General features: G+C 39.2%; 1 protein-coding gene across 4 annotated transcripts; it reads left to right on the top strand.

The window, feature by feature from the left end:
• Positions 1 to 224: 224 nt before the first annotated feature.
• On the top strand, positions 225 to 13074 carry FBXO15 (F-box protein 15). 4 transcript variants are annotated; one of them, XM_083518695.1, is made up of 11 exons: positions 226 to 500; positions 1479 to 1603; positions 1688 to 1795; positions 2961 to 3065; positions 4340 to 4582; positions 5409 to 5618; positions 6388 to 6517; positions 7452 to 7531; positions 9283 to 9428; positions 11836 to 11960; positions 12628 to 13074. In XM_083518695.1, the coding sequence occupies exons 3-11, from the start codon at positions 1692 to 1694 to the stop codon at positions 12895 to 12897; spliced, it is 1413 nt and encodes a 470-aa protein (XP_083374821.1). In that variant the 5' UTR covers positions 226 to 500; positions 1479 to 1603; positions 1688 to 1691; the 3' UTR covers positions 12898 to 13074. The 4 variants fall into 4 exon arrangements, with proteins under 4 accessions (XP_083374819.1, XP_083374821.1, XP_083374822.1 ...); XM_083518694.1 differs by having other exon boundaries at positions 477 to 587; positions 1483 to 1603; XM_083518693.1 differs by lacking the exon at positions 1479 to 1603 and having other exon boundaries at positions 225 to 583.
• The last annotated feature ends 671 nt before the right edge of the window (positions 13075 to 13745 follow it).

Below are 13745 nucleotides of genomic sequence, written 5' to 3'. Positions count from 1 at the left end.
TCTGAGGAAACGTGCATTGGGAATTGGGATAGATCAGGATCAGTCCTATCGGCCAACTCTCCCCGCCCCCAAGACAAAAGCAGCAAAGAACGCGTCTCCGGCCTTCTCCTTTATTTTGGCAACAGGCGACCCCGCCCTACGCGCGTCCGTCTCGCCACGACCCGCCCCTTAGATACTCTACATTGACCCAAGTGCGGGAAGGAAGCTGCTTGTGGGGAATAAATTCGGTAGCGCCGGCGGAAGACTTCTGCCCGGGGCTACTTTTTGTTCGGCTTCATCGCGTTCTTTGCAGACGCGCTCGCGGCCTTGACTGGGCGGTAGCGAAGCACCATCCCACCCCCCGCCCCGTTTCGACGGCCGTCGCCATGGCGACAGGACGCGGTTGGATTCTGAGGCAGCACAGCATAGGGGTTTCGCGCCCGTTGTCCGACGCGATCCCTTCTCCCGGCGTCGACTCGCGGTCGCCATTCTTAGTCGCTCCTCCAGGCGCTACTGCTGGAGTGGGTGGGAGATCGCGGGGCGTCTTGTTTGAACGCCCTAAACCCAGGTCCCCCGGTGCCTTTCTTGAGTCTCACAGTTTTAGGCAGGTTTACTCGCTTTCTCTCACAGAATATACAGCCTAAGTCTTTATGTCAATGGAAGTGTGGGTTTTTTGTTTTTGTTTTTTGAGGGGGCGCTTGCCTATTTTTCTGCTTGTTATGTGCCCATTATGTGTCTTTTTTAAGCTGATTGGTTGTGTTGCTGTTTCATTCTTGAATTTGGCTCGTTTTTTAGGAGGAATTGTAGTACAGTGGTGCCTTGGTTTGCATACGTCTTGGTTTGCATATGTTTTGGATTACAAACACTTCAAACCTGGAAGTGCGTGTCCTGGTTTGCAACCTTTTTTTGGATTACAACCCATTTTTTTTTGAGGCCCCATTGGCGAAAGTGCACCTTGGGTTACAACCTGTTTTGGTTTACAAACAGACCTCCGAAACGGATTATGGTTGTAAACCAAGGTACCACTGTAATATGATGTAGTGACTCATCCATAAATACTCCCAGGTTGATTTTCAGAACAAAACCATGCTGAACAACAACACCAGCACGACAACATAATTACAATAAAAAAGAAAGATGGTAGAGAAAATGTTAAACAGCCTATGCTTAACATTTTTTCAAGTGTTGCAAACCTTGGGCCGTAATCCCGTACTCGCTTGGGAGGAAGACTCATTTTACTTGGTGGGATTTGCTTCCATGCATAGGACTGAGTTTATAAGAGGGCAAGAACATGAAAAACTCAACAGCGAACAAATAATTTTGCAAGCTTATTGGGCTGTATTCCCCTCGCGGGCAATCTTCTGGGGACCCAATGGTGGGAGTGGTCAGAGGTAAAAGTGAGTGGAGCAACAGGTGATTTTTACCTTTGGACAGTATGCGACTTTCTACCCATGCAAAAGTTAGATTTCTATATACACCCATCGAATCTTTCCATCCAGGCAGGCAAGAGGCATCATCACAGTACAGTTCAAGGATGCATTCCAGCCTGGCCAAAATCACTCAAGGAGGGCATGAAATAGGGCTGGTGAGAACTGTGGCCTGGGACTAAAGACCTGAGAGAGAGGTTTGGAGGATCACATTTGACCTTGGGCCTAAGGTTCCCACCCCTGATGATGATGAAAATAATAATATGTGTTGTTTTTTATAGTGCTATGTCGGAATACCCAGCAGCCATGCAACTCAAAAAGACACACACTCGCAGGATGTGTACGAGGTCTACTAGTATCAAGTCAAATTCTGCAATTGATTTTGACAGGTAACATACTCTTGATGCTTTACAGATCCATGCTTACCTTGTATGCAAATCTCACTGAATTCAGTTGTACTTACTCTCTAGCAAGCAGGTTTAGGATTGTAGACAAGTATTTATCTTTTAAATACTTAGCTGGACATTTATGATTTCAAGAACTGGTTTAATTGTAAACATGTCTTGGTGTGTAACCACAGATTCTTTCACATGACCCTGAAGGTAAACTGAATTATTTTGGTGATTGTACATTGAAAATGCTAAATTAATTTTGTGTATCTGAACAGCTCATGGCAGTGTCATCCCTAATAATGATTTGTATATTTTCATAATAACAATGAGGCTTGTACCACTTCATAAATGAGGGTGGAAATGTGGAAGCTGCTGAGAAACCTATATGTGTGGTTGAGGCTCAGTGTAGTGGTCATAATGTATGAAATGAAATTGGTCATCCTATGTACAGTGTGGATCGGTGCTACATGATGCAGACAGATGAGACCTATTCAAGTGTTTTAATTTATCACATGATGAGAGACAGTGGGGATGAGCATCCCTATCACCCTACATGACTTGGAGGGATAACTTCTGGGGTGAGGGGCCTTTTCTACTCAAGTAGGTCCCCTATGTAATTTATAACCCTGAGTTCATGTGAGGAAGCCTATATTAATAGAGCAGACTCTGTGTTACAAATGTTTGCCTCCAACTTGGGGAGGCTGACAGGGATAGACACCATAGAGTTAGAGCTAGTGTGCTTGTCATATTTCCCCTCACACAATAGGGACCTTTTCTGCACTGACATAGACACCTTCCATGAAACAGTGCTGATCCATGTCGTGAACTGTTGGTATATATTTCCACCTGCTAAAACTCTTGTGGACTTCTGTGTGCAAGCAGGAGTGACACTAATTCTATCACTAGAATGAAAAGTTTTTCCACTAAAGTTCCTTTAAATGAGTGAGAGATGCCTATTGTGCCCTAAATTACATTTACCTTCTTCATATTATGTTTGTGTGTGATGATGGAATTCTACAGGTTATTTCTGCTTTTGTTTTCACGTAGACAGATTTTTGTGTTCCAGATTTATGAAGCAGGGATAGATTTCATTCTGATATATGCTGCTGCATGTTTCTTCCACTCAAAATAACTGCATCACTTTTTCATCTTCATCCTCCAGAATGCCATCAGAGATACTACTGAAGATATTATCCTACCTGAATGCAGAGTCACTGCTGTGTACTGGCTGTGTGAATAAAAGTTTTTATCATCTGTCCAATGACAAGTAAGGGACAGTAAAATATAGCCAGAGGTTTTTAACATGACAGTAGTCATTATAATCTAATTTATATTATCCCTTTATGTTTGATCATTGGGAGAAAGCAAGCAAGTACAACTTACTGTACTAATTTTTTCTCATCGTTACAGCAGTTTACATGAAAGAACTTATATAGTGTTATTAAGCTATGCGGCAGTTTGAATCAGTCTGAATGTGATTTGCCCCAGTTTGGGGAATAAAGCAAGTACTGCCCTGCATCAGAAACACCTCTGCTTCATCTACTGTTTTGAGAACTGTTATGGTAGAAATATGGTATATAAATATTGTAAATAAATACTACACATTTACATGCTCATAATATTTTGTAGTTTCTGTATACTGTAGTACTCCCCCTTCCCATCATTGGCCTTGAGGATGTGGTTTGAAAAAGGATTAAGGATAATAAGTGAATAAAAGTATAACAGTAAACAAGGACACATGTGTATGCCAGTAAACTTTTGCTAGGTCTATATATATCAGATGTTTAACTGCTTTTTAGGCACTTATTTCCCCTCTGTGCATCAGAAAAAAATTGCCTTAGTAATTCTTGGCCACTGGGTGTGCAGGGAGGTTATATTTAACAGTGATTATGTATGTGCCATTTGGATCTTAGTGGCTCCCAAGTTGTTCTGGGTACAATTCAAAATACAAACCTTCTTATGCACTTGGGCCTTTTTACAGGTGCTGCTATGAAAGTAGTGTTGTTTGATGTTGGATTGGCTGGCAGAAGACACGGGGGATTCCCTTTGATATAATTTGTTAAGAAACTGTTGGGGTTTTTAATTTAGTTTCTTAGGTGGTCACCTAATATCTTATTCTAAGGAATCCAGAACAATAATAAATAATTTGTAGTCATTTATGCTCTTTTAATATTGATTATATTGTTTGTGTTTGTTAGCTTTTCAATTGTTGATGACTGTCCTGAGACTTGTTTTGAAGGATGGTGGGATAAAAATTGAGTCTATGAATAAATAATGTTGTGCGCTTATCATCCAAGAGTCAATTTTAGTGTTAATTTTAGTCTAACATTAATAGAGAATGACATAAAGCTGGATCATGAGTGCTAATTAACAAAATTTGTAGCAGTTCAGCTACATTAAGATCATTCAAAGTGTTGGCATTTTTTTTGGTAGAAGATAGAAGCTGCCTCCTGATACTTAATGATGGCTTAAACATTAAACAGCATGCTCTTTAAATATTTCAGCGATTCTTATGTTATTTTATGTTGTATTTTTCTCCAGTACAATCTGGTTCAAAATATATTCTAAGTCTTTTCTGCCTAAAAGAAAAAAATGGAGGACTGAATCTGCCCAGGAATCAGCTGTCTCTCTGAATCTTCCAGAGTTGCAAGATAGGGAATCAGGATATTGGAAGAAAGAGTACATCATGAAAAAAATAGCTGCTGGCAAAGCTGATTTGATTCAGCTTCTGAAGCCAATAAATACCCGTACTGGCCTTCCACTGAAAACCAAAGAAGCTATCAAGTGAGCAGTTTTATATAATGTGTAATACATGGACATTTTATATATTTTAATGACTACCTATTTTCTTTGTTAGTAAAGGAAGAAAAAAATGGATCATTTGAGAAATATATGTAAAATTGATACTATGATTAATATTTAGTTACCAGGTAGGAAGTAATTAAAATGGAAAGAATATAGATAATTTTGTTAGCTTTGGATTTTGTTTGTAGAGCATGTTTTGGAGAAAACAAATAGGTTTTGTTTTAGAAACAAAGGGGGAAATGTGGCTCTCTTCTATGAAATTCCAAGCATTTTGATTATAGTTAATTTTAATGTGCTTTATCTGTATGTGGAAGTGGCAGTCTAAGGGAGCAATCCTACAGCAAGGTCAACTGTGATGAGCAGATCCAGAAGCTCTCTGGATGAGTCAGGAGGTTCCCAGTACAGCCAGGCTACACTGACTTAACTCCATCATCCTCGGCACAGCCAGAGATATACTGACATATCCCTCCCATCCTGGCTTAGCTAGGACCCAGCCAGCTGAGACACGCCTGGTGGCATGGCTGTGGCTGGACTAAACAGAGAGGACTTAGGCTTGATCCTAAACTCACCCACCTTGGTCATGTGACCTGACAGCCCAGTGTAAATTAAACCGGCAAACAGGGTAGTGTAACTCAAACAGTATTTTATAGACTGGCTCAGCCAGCAGTAGCCTTGCTGTGGAACAGAGTTTGGATCTGTTGTACTTGACACCAGTTTAACTGATGCCGGGCTTGCTTTACACCAGCTTGTGCATAGGATTGTTACCTTAAACTTTGTACTCTGCCTTTTGCTTTCCCAATAACAGGATTTCTGGTTTAAAATGGATGGTCATACTAAAGGACAGAAATGGAAAGCAACATGTGCTGGAACAGACAGACATCTCTTATAATGAGACATCTGTTACTGTGTATTGGAATTATTTCAAGTGGCCTTGTTTAGAAACTTTGTCAGTTTTGCAGATATTTGGAGTGACACCTGTACTTCTGAGTGACAGCGAAGTTCATCCTAAGAATAGGTAAGTTAATTCTTTAACTGCAATCCTAACCACATCTACTCAGAAGTAAGTCCTGTTGAATTCAGTGGATCTTACTTCTGGATAATGGGGGTTAGGATTGCCACAGCACTGTACTTTGCAAATCAGTGACCCACCAGTGACAGTCAATTGTGATGTAGTAGCAGACAGTAATACAGTCCAGGGCCATGTTAAGCTCCATATGCAGTGTGTCCTGGACTAACATACCTAACACAGAAGGAAGGCAAAGAGACGTATGCATACAGCTATTTATCATAGCAGTATGGTGATTGCTTATTATTGCTTGCTTAGGAGATTTCTGGATCCATGGATTTGGCATCGGACGGTGACTGATTCTTGTCTTCCTCATGTCCTCCATGTACACATTGCTTGTGCAATAAGAAAACAAGCACAGGAAATGGCTAACCTGTCGCCCTTCAGATGTTGTTGGATTATATCTCCCTTGATTATCGGCAATGCTGCCTGTGGCTTAGGAAAGATGTAGTCCAGCAACATTGGGAGGCCATAGGTTGGACAACCCTGCCTTAGACTTTGAAGGTGGAGGGGACAGGAGTTGACATCCAGCAAAGGGGAAGTTGGAAACCCCTTCAGTAATAGTTGCAGTATTGTGCTTATAATTTGTTCCAAGAACAAGTTACGTTCAGTACCTTTTTAGTTGCTTATGTCAGCGTTTTGGAGAAGACAAAACTAATCAAACTTCCATATTAACAATACCTGTTCTTTTCTTAACTAACTTGATGTCTCTTGAAAGGCCTATGCAACGTTCTTTAATTTCTGAATATGATCTGGCTAACCTGACAGAAAAGGCAAAGATGATTGGCTGTGATGCCCTTGTTGAACTTTACTGTTTTGATCAAGGACTCTTGGTGGGAGTTTGGAAGGTAAGATTACTCCCCCAATAAGATGCTTTCTGCAGTGGCTCTTATTTTCTTTTCTTATATGTAAACTTACATATCCCCCTTTACAAGATGAAAACAATACTGCAGGTCATAAAACCTAAACTAGTTTCAAGTTTCTTATTCCATATGCTTATTAGCTGTTAAGGCTTTGTTTTAAGATTATTCATTTCTTTATTTTCTGCCTTCTTTATCTGTTATTTGGTTAATAGTATGGCTACTCCAAAATGTACTGATAAATTATACAATGTGGCTGCTGCTGAAAGGTGTATGAAGATTGTGTTATGGTAGATGGAATTACTTCTAGAAGTACAAGGAATTCAGGGACAACATGTTTCCTTATACTGGGGTTGAACAAAGCTGCTTGCCCTTCCTAGTTTTACTTTGCCGTTGTAGAATAATTCTGGAAAGGTATATTTTTAATTTTCTTAATCAGGATTTCATAGAGTTCCATTTATTAAGGCAGTAGATTTTGGATCAGATTTCCAGTTTATTAACACAAAGAACTCTAGTATTTCCTATTTTTAATTCAAATTTTCTTTTTGAGTACTGAAAAAAGGACTATCACCAGAGGGGAGAGTGTTGTTGCACTCGATTCTTATTTGTGGGCTTCCCCACAAATCTGCTGGACCACTGTGAGAACAGGATGCTGGACTAGATGGATCTTTGGCCTAATCCAGCCAGGTTATTATGTTATTATGACATTTTGCATCCTTCAAAGGCATGAATTGACATGAATTGTAGTCTGTTGCTTTTAAGTTATAAAAATAGTATATTAAAATGCCAGTGATACATGGTTATAATCTGGAGTAGGACAAGTCTTTCTATGAGCTTAAATGGATTTTACTCTTCAAAAGTCCTTTTGGAAAATTAAATACTTCATGCTGAAAATATATGTTCTCTATAATTAACTTTTTAGAAAAGTGAAATTGCTTTTGTTATGGCATGTCTTCATTATCATCAGCTCATTGAAAGAAGCACCCTTGGCTCTGCCACAGTGTAAGTACCGATTTTAGTTGTCTTATGGATGCTGAGTGTAGCTCTACGACTTAAGTTCTCTTGAAACAAAACTTCCCTTAAATATGATTCCTTTTCAACAAGAATGTGAATTATGTTGGGCAGTGCTGGGCAGTGTTTGTAATAATTGACTTACAAAGCACAACAATCTGTGGCTTTAATGGTGCATACAAAATGTTTAATTAAATTACTTAAATTGAGGTTCCATTAAACATTTTCCTGATACCTTTAAATATAAATGATTATAGAGTTGAGTTTTATATACTCAGTTCTCTGATTTTCTAGAAGTGTTTTCCCTTTTATTTTGGCAGAGGATTTGAAGAAATCACCCTTTAGAATGTGTTTGTTTAGTATATAATGTATTATTTGGGGCTATGTGAAAGGTTAAGTTTGAAATAATGATTGTCTGTTGGTGGCTGGCAGTTAATTGTGTAAGACTGGTCTGAGAAAAGCTGGGTTCTTTTTATACTGAGAGGATTGTAAAATTTCACTTCTGGTTGGCTTACTGGGTAGAAATTCTGGGTCACCCATTGGACTTTAAAAGTGGTCTGAAGACACATAATTCTATGTCACTCAGATCTGATTGATTGACAAGTAGGCTGGCTGCAACTTGCAAAGCCCAGTCCTATCACTGTTCAGAAATAGTGAAACTGACTGAGACTGTGAACCAGAAGAAGCAGCTGGGAGAGAAATCTGAAGTCTAGAGCTGAGACAAGTGGAAAATGGGCTATTGAGGCTAAAGAAAGCCTGGAAGTATAGTCTCCCCCAATAGAGCTGAATCAATGGCTGAAGCTGAAGACTGGCAGAGAGGCTTGGTTGTTAACAGTGAGAGAGAATTCAGCAAGTTGCTTCTGGAGCTGACCAGAGAGGGAACTGCCTGCATGCCCGGCTCATAGGAAACCTGCCTAAGTCCTCTGTACCTGGCAGTGGTGAGAACTGAGTGACTAAGGGTATTAAGTTTGATAGGGATGGGACCTCTGCTTTCCGAGTCAGTCTTATGTAAGTGTATGTATTTGTAAGCAACTGTCATTTATAAAACCTTATTTTCCTTTTATAGTTTATACATAAAGAACATCTTGTTTTTATTTACTTAAAAGCATATCTGGCTGGTTTTGTACAATGTATAAAGCATAACAACTACCGGGTTATAGTTTAAGTATAGCTATATGGTTTTGAATTATACATACTGTGTTGGGAGTGGGAGTAAAACAGGAACCCTTCCACATATAAATCAGGGGTAAATAGAATCTGTTCTCCATATGTAAGGACAAGCGACCCTCCAAAGAGAATATGTTGTTTTCTCTTCCTGCTGCTTTACAGTTTAGTGTGTACTGGAATTGAATACAAGAATGACCAAGCTACTGTAACAGACATTCAAGCAAAACCAAGATGACAGTACATGGGATAACACCATATGCATTTTTGAAGCTGATTTCACAAGGAAACGTATTTTAGAAATAAATCTGTGTAACTGGGATCTTGTCATCCAGTTCAAACATGATTGATAACTGCCAGGGAAATTCACTTACAGATATGTTTAAATCAAGGCTGTTTAAATGTGCTAATTTCTAAAGGCAACTCAGATGAGAACACAGCCTGAGCAGGAATATTTGAAGCTGAAAGTAGCTATGAAAAATGGGAAGAAATTCACAACACGCATTTTATTTTATGTTATGTTTTCTTAACATGTTTTTATACACTATGTCTTATTTCTTTCCTATTCTTTGTTTCAGGAGATATGCTGCAGCCCCAGATATGGCTATCTTGGATGATATTGACCCAGAATATGGCATGCATGGCTATCAGCTGCACATTGACTTACACAGCAGGGGAAATACTTACATGTGTGGCACATTTCGTAGTTTGTTTTGTAAAAAAGGTACTTTGATGGCATCCTTAAGATGGTTTCTGTTGATCTAATTTTAGTATGTGTTCGTAACCACAAGAATGATCCTTGTCTGTAATTATCCCCCCCCCCCCTCCAACCTGGACACATTGTCTCTTCTTGGTCTGACTGGAGCAAGGTTGCAGCTGCCTGGGGAAACCAAGGGGATCCCTGCCCAAAGCAGGAGTTGTAGATTTCTCTGGCTGTTCCCTGGGGGCGAACAGGAAGGGACATGGACAGGAAGGGACATGAATAGGAAGGGACATGGTTATGATCGATGTGACTTTGGCCAGGTACTGCTCATTTGATAGTAGCAGTTAACTATTTTTGTTTTACACAATGGCTTCTTAGCTGACCTCTACCCCTTGATGGATTTTATTGGAACTTTCGATTGGCCTTGCAGGAAACCTTCTTGACCATTGCACATTAACAGTTTAAAATTCCTTAATTGTTTGCTGCATGCATCTAATAAGTTGGAAGGATAGGCCAAGTGTTCGCCAAATAAATTATTTTCTAGAACTACTGACTGTGCCTTTCTCAGTAGAGAGAAGCTGAGTGGAGATCTCAATGTCTGATACCACACCATTATTTTAGATAAGGCTTCCTCAACTTTGGCCCTCCAGATGTTTTTGAGACTACAATTCCCATCATCCCTGACCACTGGTCCTGCTAGCTAGGGATCATGGGAGTTGTAGGCCAAAAACATCTGGAGGGCCGAGGTTGAGGAAGCCCGTTCTAGATATTGTTTCCTTTCTTCATCAAGCAGAATATTGTTCTGTTTCAATTGCTCAGATATCAGAAAATGGTGACCAGTGCATTGGAGCTAGACTGAAGAAAATATAATAGGCAGGAGAAACAGATAACTCTATATTTTGACATTTTATATTCTCATATCTACTTACGGCAAATTCAATTTTGTGATAGTGAATCTTTTATGTAGCCAAAATGGCATCATACATGCACAAGATGGAAGCATCAGTAGGCTTGCAGAAATCCTCAGGTTTTCAGACATGCAAAATAGTGCTGGAGGGGGCAACCTAGGGTTGGAAATAACTCCCAAAGCAGCCCAGTGAAAATTGAACTTTCTTTGCGGCTATCTGACTGGTGGTGGAGTAAATAATAGAAGCCTGAGGAGGAGAGCACATAAAAGAATGGAAAACAGAACAGGAATGTTTCATACCACACAGTTTCATTGTGGTTCCACTTAGTCATGTAATTCTGAGGTTGGCAATAACCTAAAAGATAAGGTTACATCTTACAATATAAGATGTCAGCCAAATATGCAGATGAACCTGAAACACTGTGGAAGTATCAATACTGATATTTATAATAAGAAATATTTTGGGTAAGGATGAATCAGCTGATTACCATGCAGATTAACTTCTGAAAACTTTTGACATAGACCCTCATCAAAGGTTATTAACAATTTTAATAGCTATACCACAAAAATCTGCTTCTTGGAAAATCAGTACTGTAGATGAATTGATAAAGAAACTGAAGTGGACATAAATGGTCAGTTTTCATAGTGAAGAGGGGTGATTAGTGGAATTTCTTGTTCAACTTGCTATCTAAGAGCATTTAATATGATGTCTTGAGACCATTAAAAGATGAGCAGTGTAAAGATTATTATCAAAGGGGTAGAAAATAATGTAGAAGATTGCATAATACGGTTTGATCAGTTTAGCAGCCATAGTGCCTTAGGAAGCTTTCAGGCCTCAGGACATCATCTTGAGCATCCCTGACCTTTTCAGTGTTAACAGTTGGAATAATAATAACAACACGTTGTTGTTGTTAACAGTAATTTGAATGTGTTAGACGCTTTATCTTGCCCTAGGCAACCCAAAGCAATGGACAACCAACCAAACCAGGCAGACAAAAAAACCCAAACATAGATACATTAAAACCAAGAGGAAAAAAGAAATACATTAAAAACATCTCACCCACTTCTAAAAGGCTACAGATACTAAAGGCCAGAAGCCTGGTTATAGAGGAAATATTTAATGATGGTGCCAGGAGAGCCTCCCTGAGGAGAGCATTCCAAAAATGGGGGGGGGGGCAGAAAAGGCCTGTTCTCATGTTGCCACCCTCCGGACTTTTTGTGGAGGTGTACACAAAGAAGGGCCTCATTTGATGATCAGAGGGTCTTGGTAGGTTTTTTTGGGGAAAGGTGGTTCTTGAGGTATTGTGATCATGAGTATGCTGTTAGTGTTGTCTTAAGTTATACACTTTTAACGTCTATGTGCATGTCACAATCAGAAAGCTGTCTGGTGGACTGGCTGTGACTCATTTTGGATCTTGTATTCATAGATGACATAAATCTTATTTAGAGGAGAGTGAAGAATGTTCCACTTACTGTTAATCTGATATGAGGTATCTTTTTATGGCTTGCTGATTGTTACAGATTACATTAGAAATGGATACCTGAGTTTTACTGTGATAAGTTACAAAAAAACGGCCCAACATCTACCTCTTGTTGGAAACATCGGCTTATCTTGGATGACAGGTGTTTTTGAAGGCAATGTTCAGGTAAAATGCGGGGGGGGGGGTGGAAAGAGAGAGAGAAGGGAAAGCTGGTAAAGGAATTTAGGGGTCCGTAATGTGGTAGGTTGGGGTTGAGGGATATTTTTGAAGTTAATCATTGGTCCTGCCACTGCTCTAGCAAATACTGCTAGTTTTGTTCTTGGCGACAGCTTTGTGTAGCCTCTACACATCTGCTTAATGGGAAATTAGGCCTTATTGAGTTCGCTGCTGCTGATTTATGATGTGATTCAGAAGGAAGATGTAAATGTCTTCTGTGCTATTTTGCTGATAACTATAAACAAAATAATAGGACAATAACATGATTGCCACAGCCACACCTTAAAAATATTGCTGTTTTAAAAATATAAGTCTTTGACCTTGGCTGTTATACAATCAAAGGAGATAAAGATGACCCACCTTAATTTTGTCACACTTAATTAATTGAAGTGTATCTGGGTTATTAGGATTTTGTGTTAGAAGGACTATTTTACAGCTAATCTTGTCTGCTGTATTCTGTGTAGCAACAAAAGCCAGCTATAGCTCTGTGGGAATAAGCATTTTGTAGATGCACCTTTGAATGAATAATCATTGTGTTATTGGTATCATGTGCAGAGCATGGAGACTGATTTTCTTTCTACTTTTTTCCCTTCTCGTTGTCTGTTGCATGCTTTAGAATTGTTTCATTATGGATGTGACCCTTCTGGACGATTCACAAAAACCATATTGGTGTTTTAGTGCTCCAGTCAATATGGTGCTGTCTCCCAAGCAATCCGGTCTCTATCAATATTTGGGACCCAGTTATTATTTGAATTACATGGATTTGACTGGAAAAGTACACATGGAGCTGGTGTGGATGGAAGAAACAAATGAATACTGTATAATCAATCTGGTCCTTTATTTGAGCACCGAGAAAGTTAATAGCTGGTTTGGTACAAATTACTGAATTTAGTTTTTTAAACAGAGTTGCTTTACATGAAGATGATTATTTTGAATTTTACCTGTCTCTAAAAATATGTACCACAATTTACATGTAACAAAAACTCTTATGTTAGCTGTCTGCAAATTAAAAAGAATAGTTTATTTTCTGTAAACATGTGAAATAAATTACTTTGTCTTTGAATAGACTATGTGTGTTCCTGCAGAAGTTAAGCATTCTTGTTAGATAAGGGAACGTATCCTGATAACAGGAGTGGCTAACCTGAAGCCCTCCTGCTGCTGTTCAACCCAAACTCCCAGCAGGCCCAGCCAACATGGCTAATGGAAGTTGTAGTCCAAAAACTTATGGAGAGCAACAAATAAACATGAAACTATCTCATAATGTAAGAATATATTGTTTAACAGAGATATTAGTGGAAGATGTTACAAAGATTCCTGTGGGGCCTTGATTACTTTGTAAACAGTACATCAGAAGTCATCCTGTTTTACTAGACTATTATCTTTGTTTGTTGGAATACAAATCTAGGCATGTTTTGAAGCATTGAATCATTGTAAATCCAAAATGATTCCACCTAGTCCAACATTGTGGGATGTATTCAGCTAAGCCCTCCGTGGAGTAAGCCTATTGAAATTAATGAGCCTAAGTTAATTAACTCCAGGGGGCCTCCTCTTAATATGACTTGCATTGAATACCATTCCTGTGTTTTCAACAGTGACCATTATATGCTGCCAGTAGACTACCAGCAGGACTCGAAGGCCACTCACCAACTGGTATTCAGTGGACTTTTGCCTCTGCACATGAAGGTTTACATTTCATCAACATGAATAATAGCCATAGGTCAATAATTTCATAGA

Source organism: Podarcis liolepis, assembly GCF_965112155.1.
Source record: "Podarcis liolepis genome assembly, chromosome: 8".
Lineage (NCBI taxonomy): Eukaryota > Metazoa > Chordata > Lepidosauria > Squamata > Lacertidae > Podarcis > Podarcis liolepis.
This window is presented reverse-complemented; position numbering and strand designations above follow the sequence as displayed.

What these genes read in the sequence shown, in the direction of transcription:
- FBXO15 (XM_083518693.1), top strand. Translation starts at nt 366, where the DNA reads ATGGCGACAGGACGCGGTTGGATTCTGAGGCAGCACAGCATAGGGGTT. An exon ending in TATCATCTGTCCAATGACAA is followed by an intron (nt 3,066 to 4,339) that starts GTAAGGGACAGT and finishes ATTTTTCTCCAG; the next exon opens with TACAATCTGGTTCAAAATAT. An exon ending in TAGTTTGTTTTGTAAAAAAG is followed by an intron (nt 9,429 to 11,835) that starts GTACTTTGATGG and finishes TGATTGTTACAG; the next exon opens with ATTACATTAGAAATGGATAC.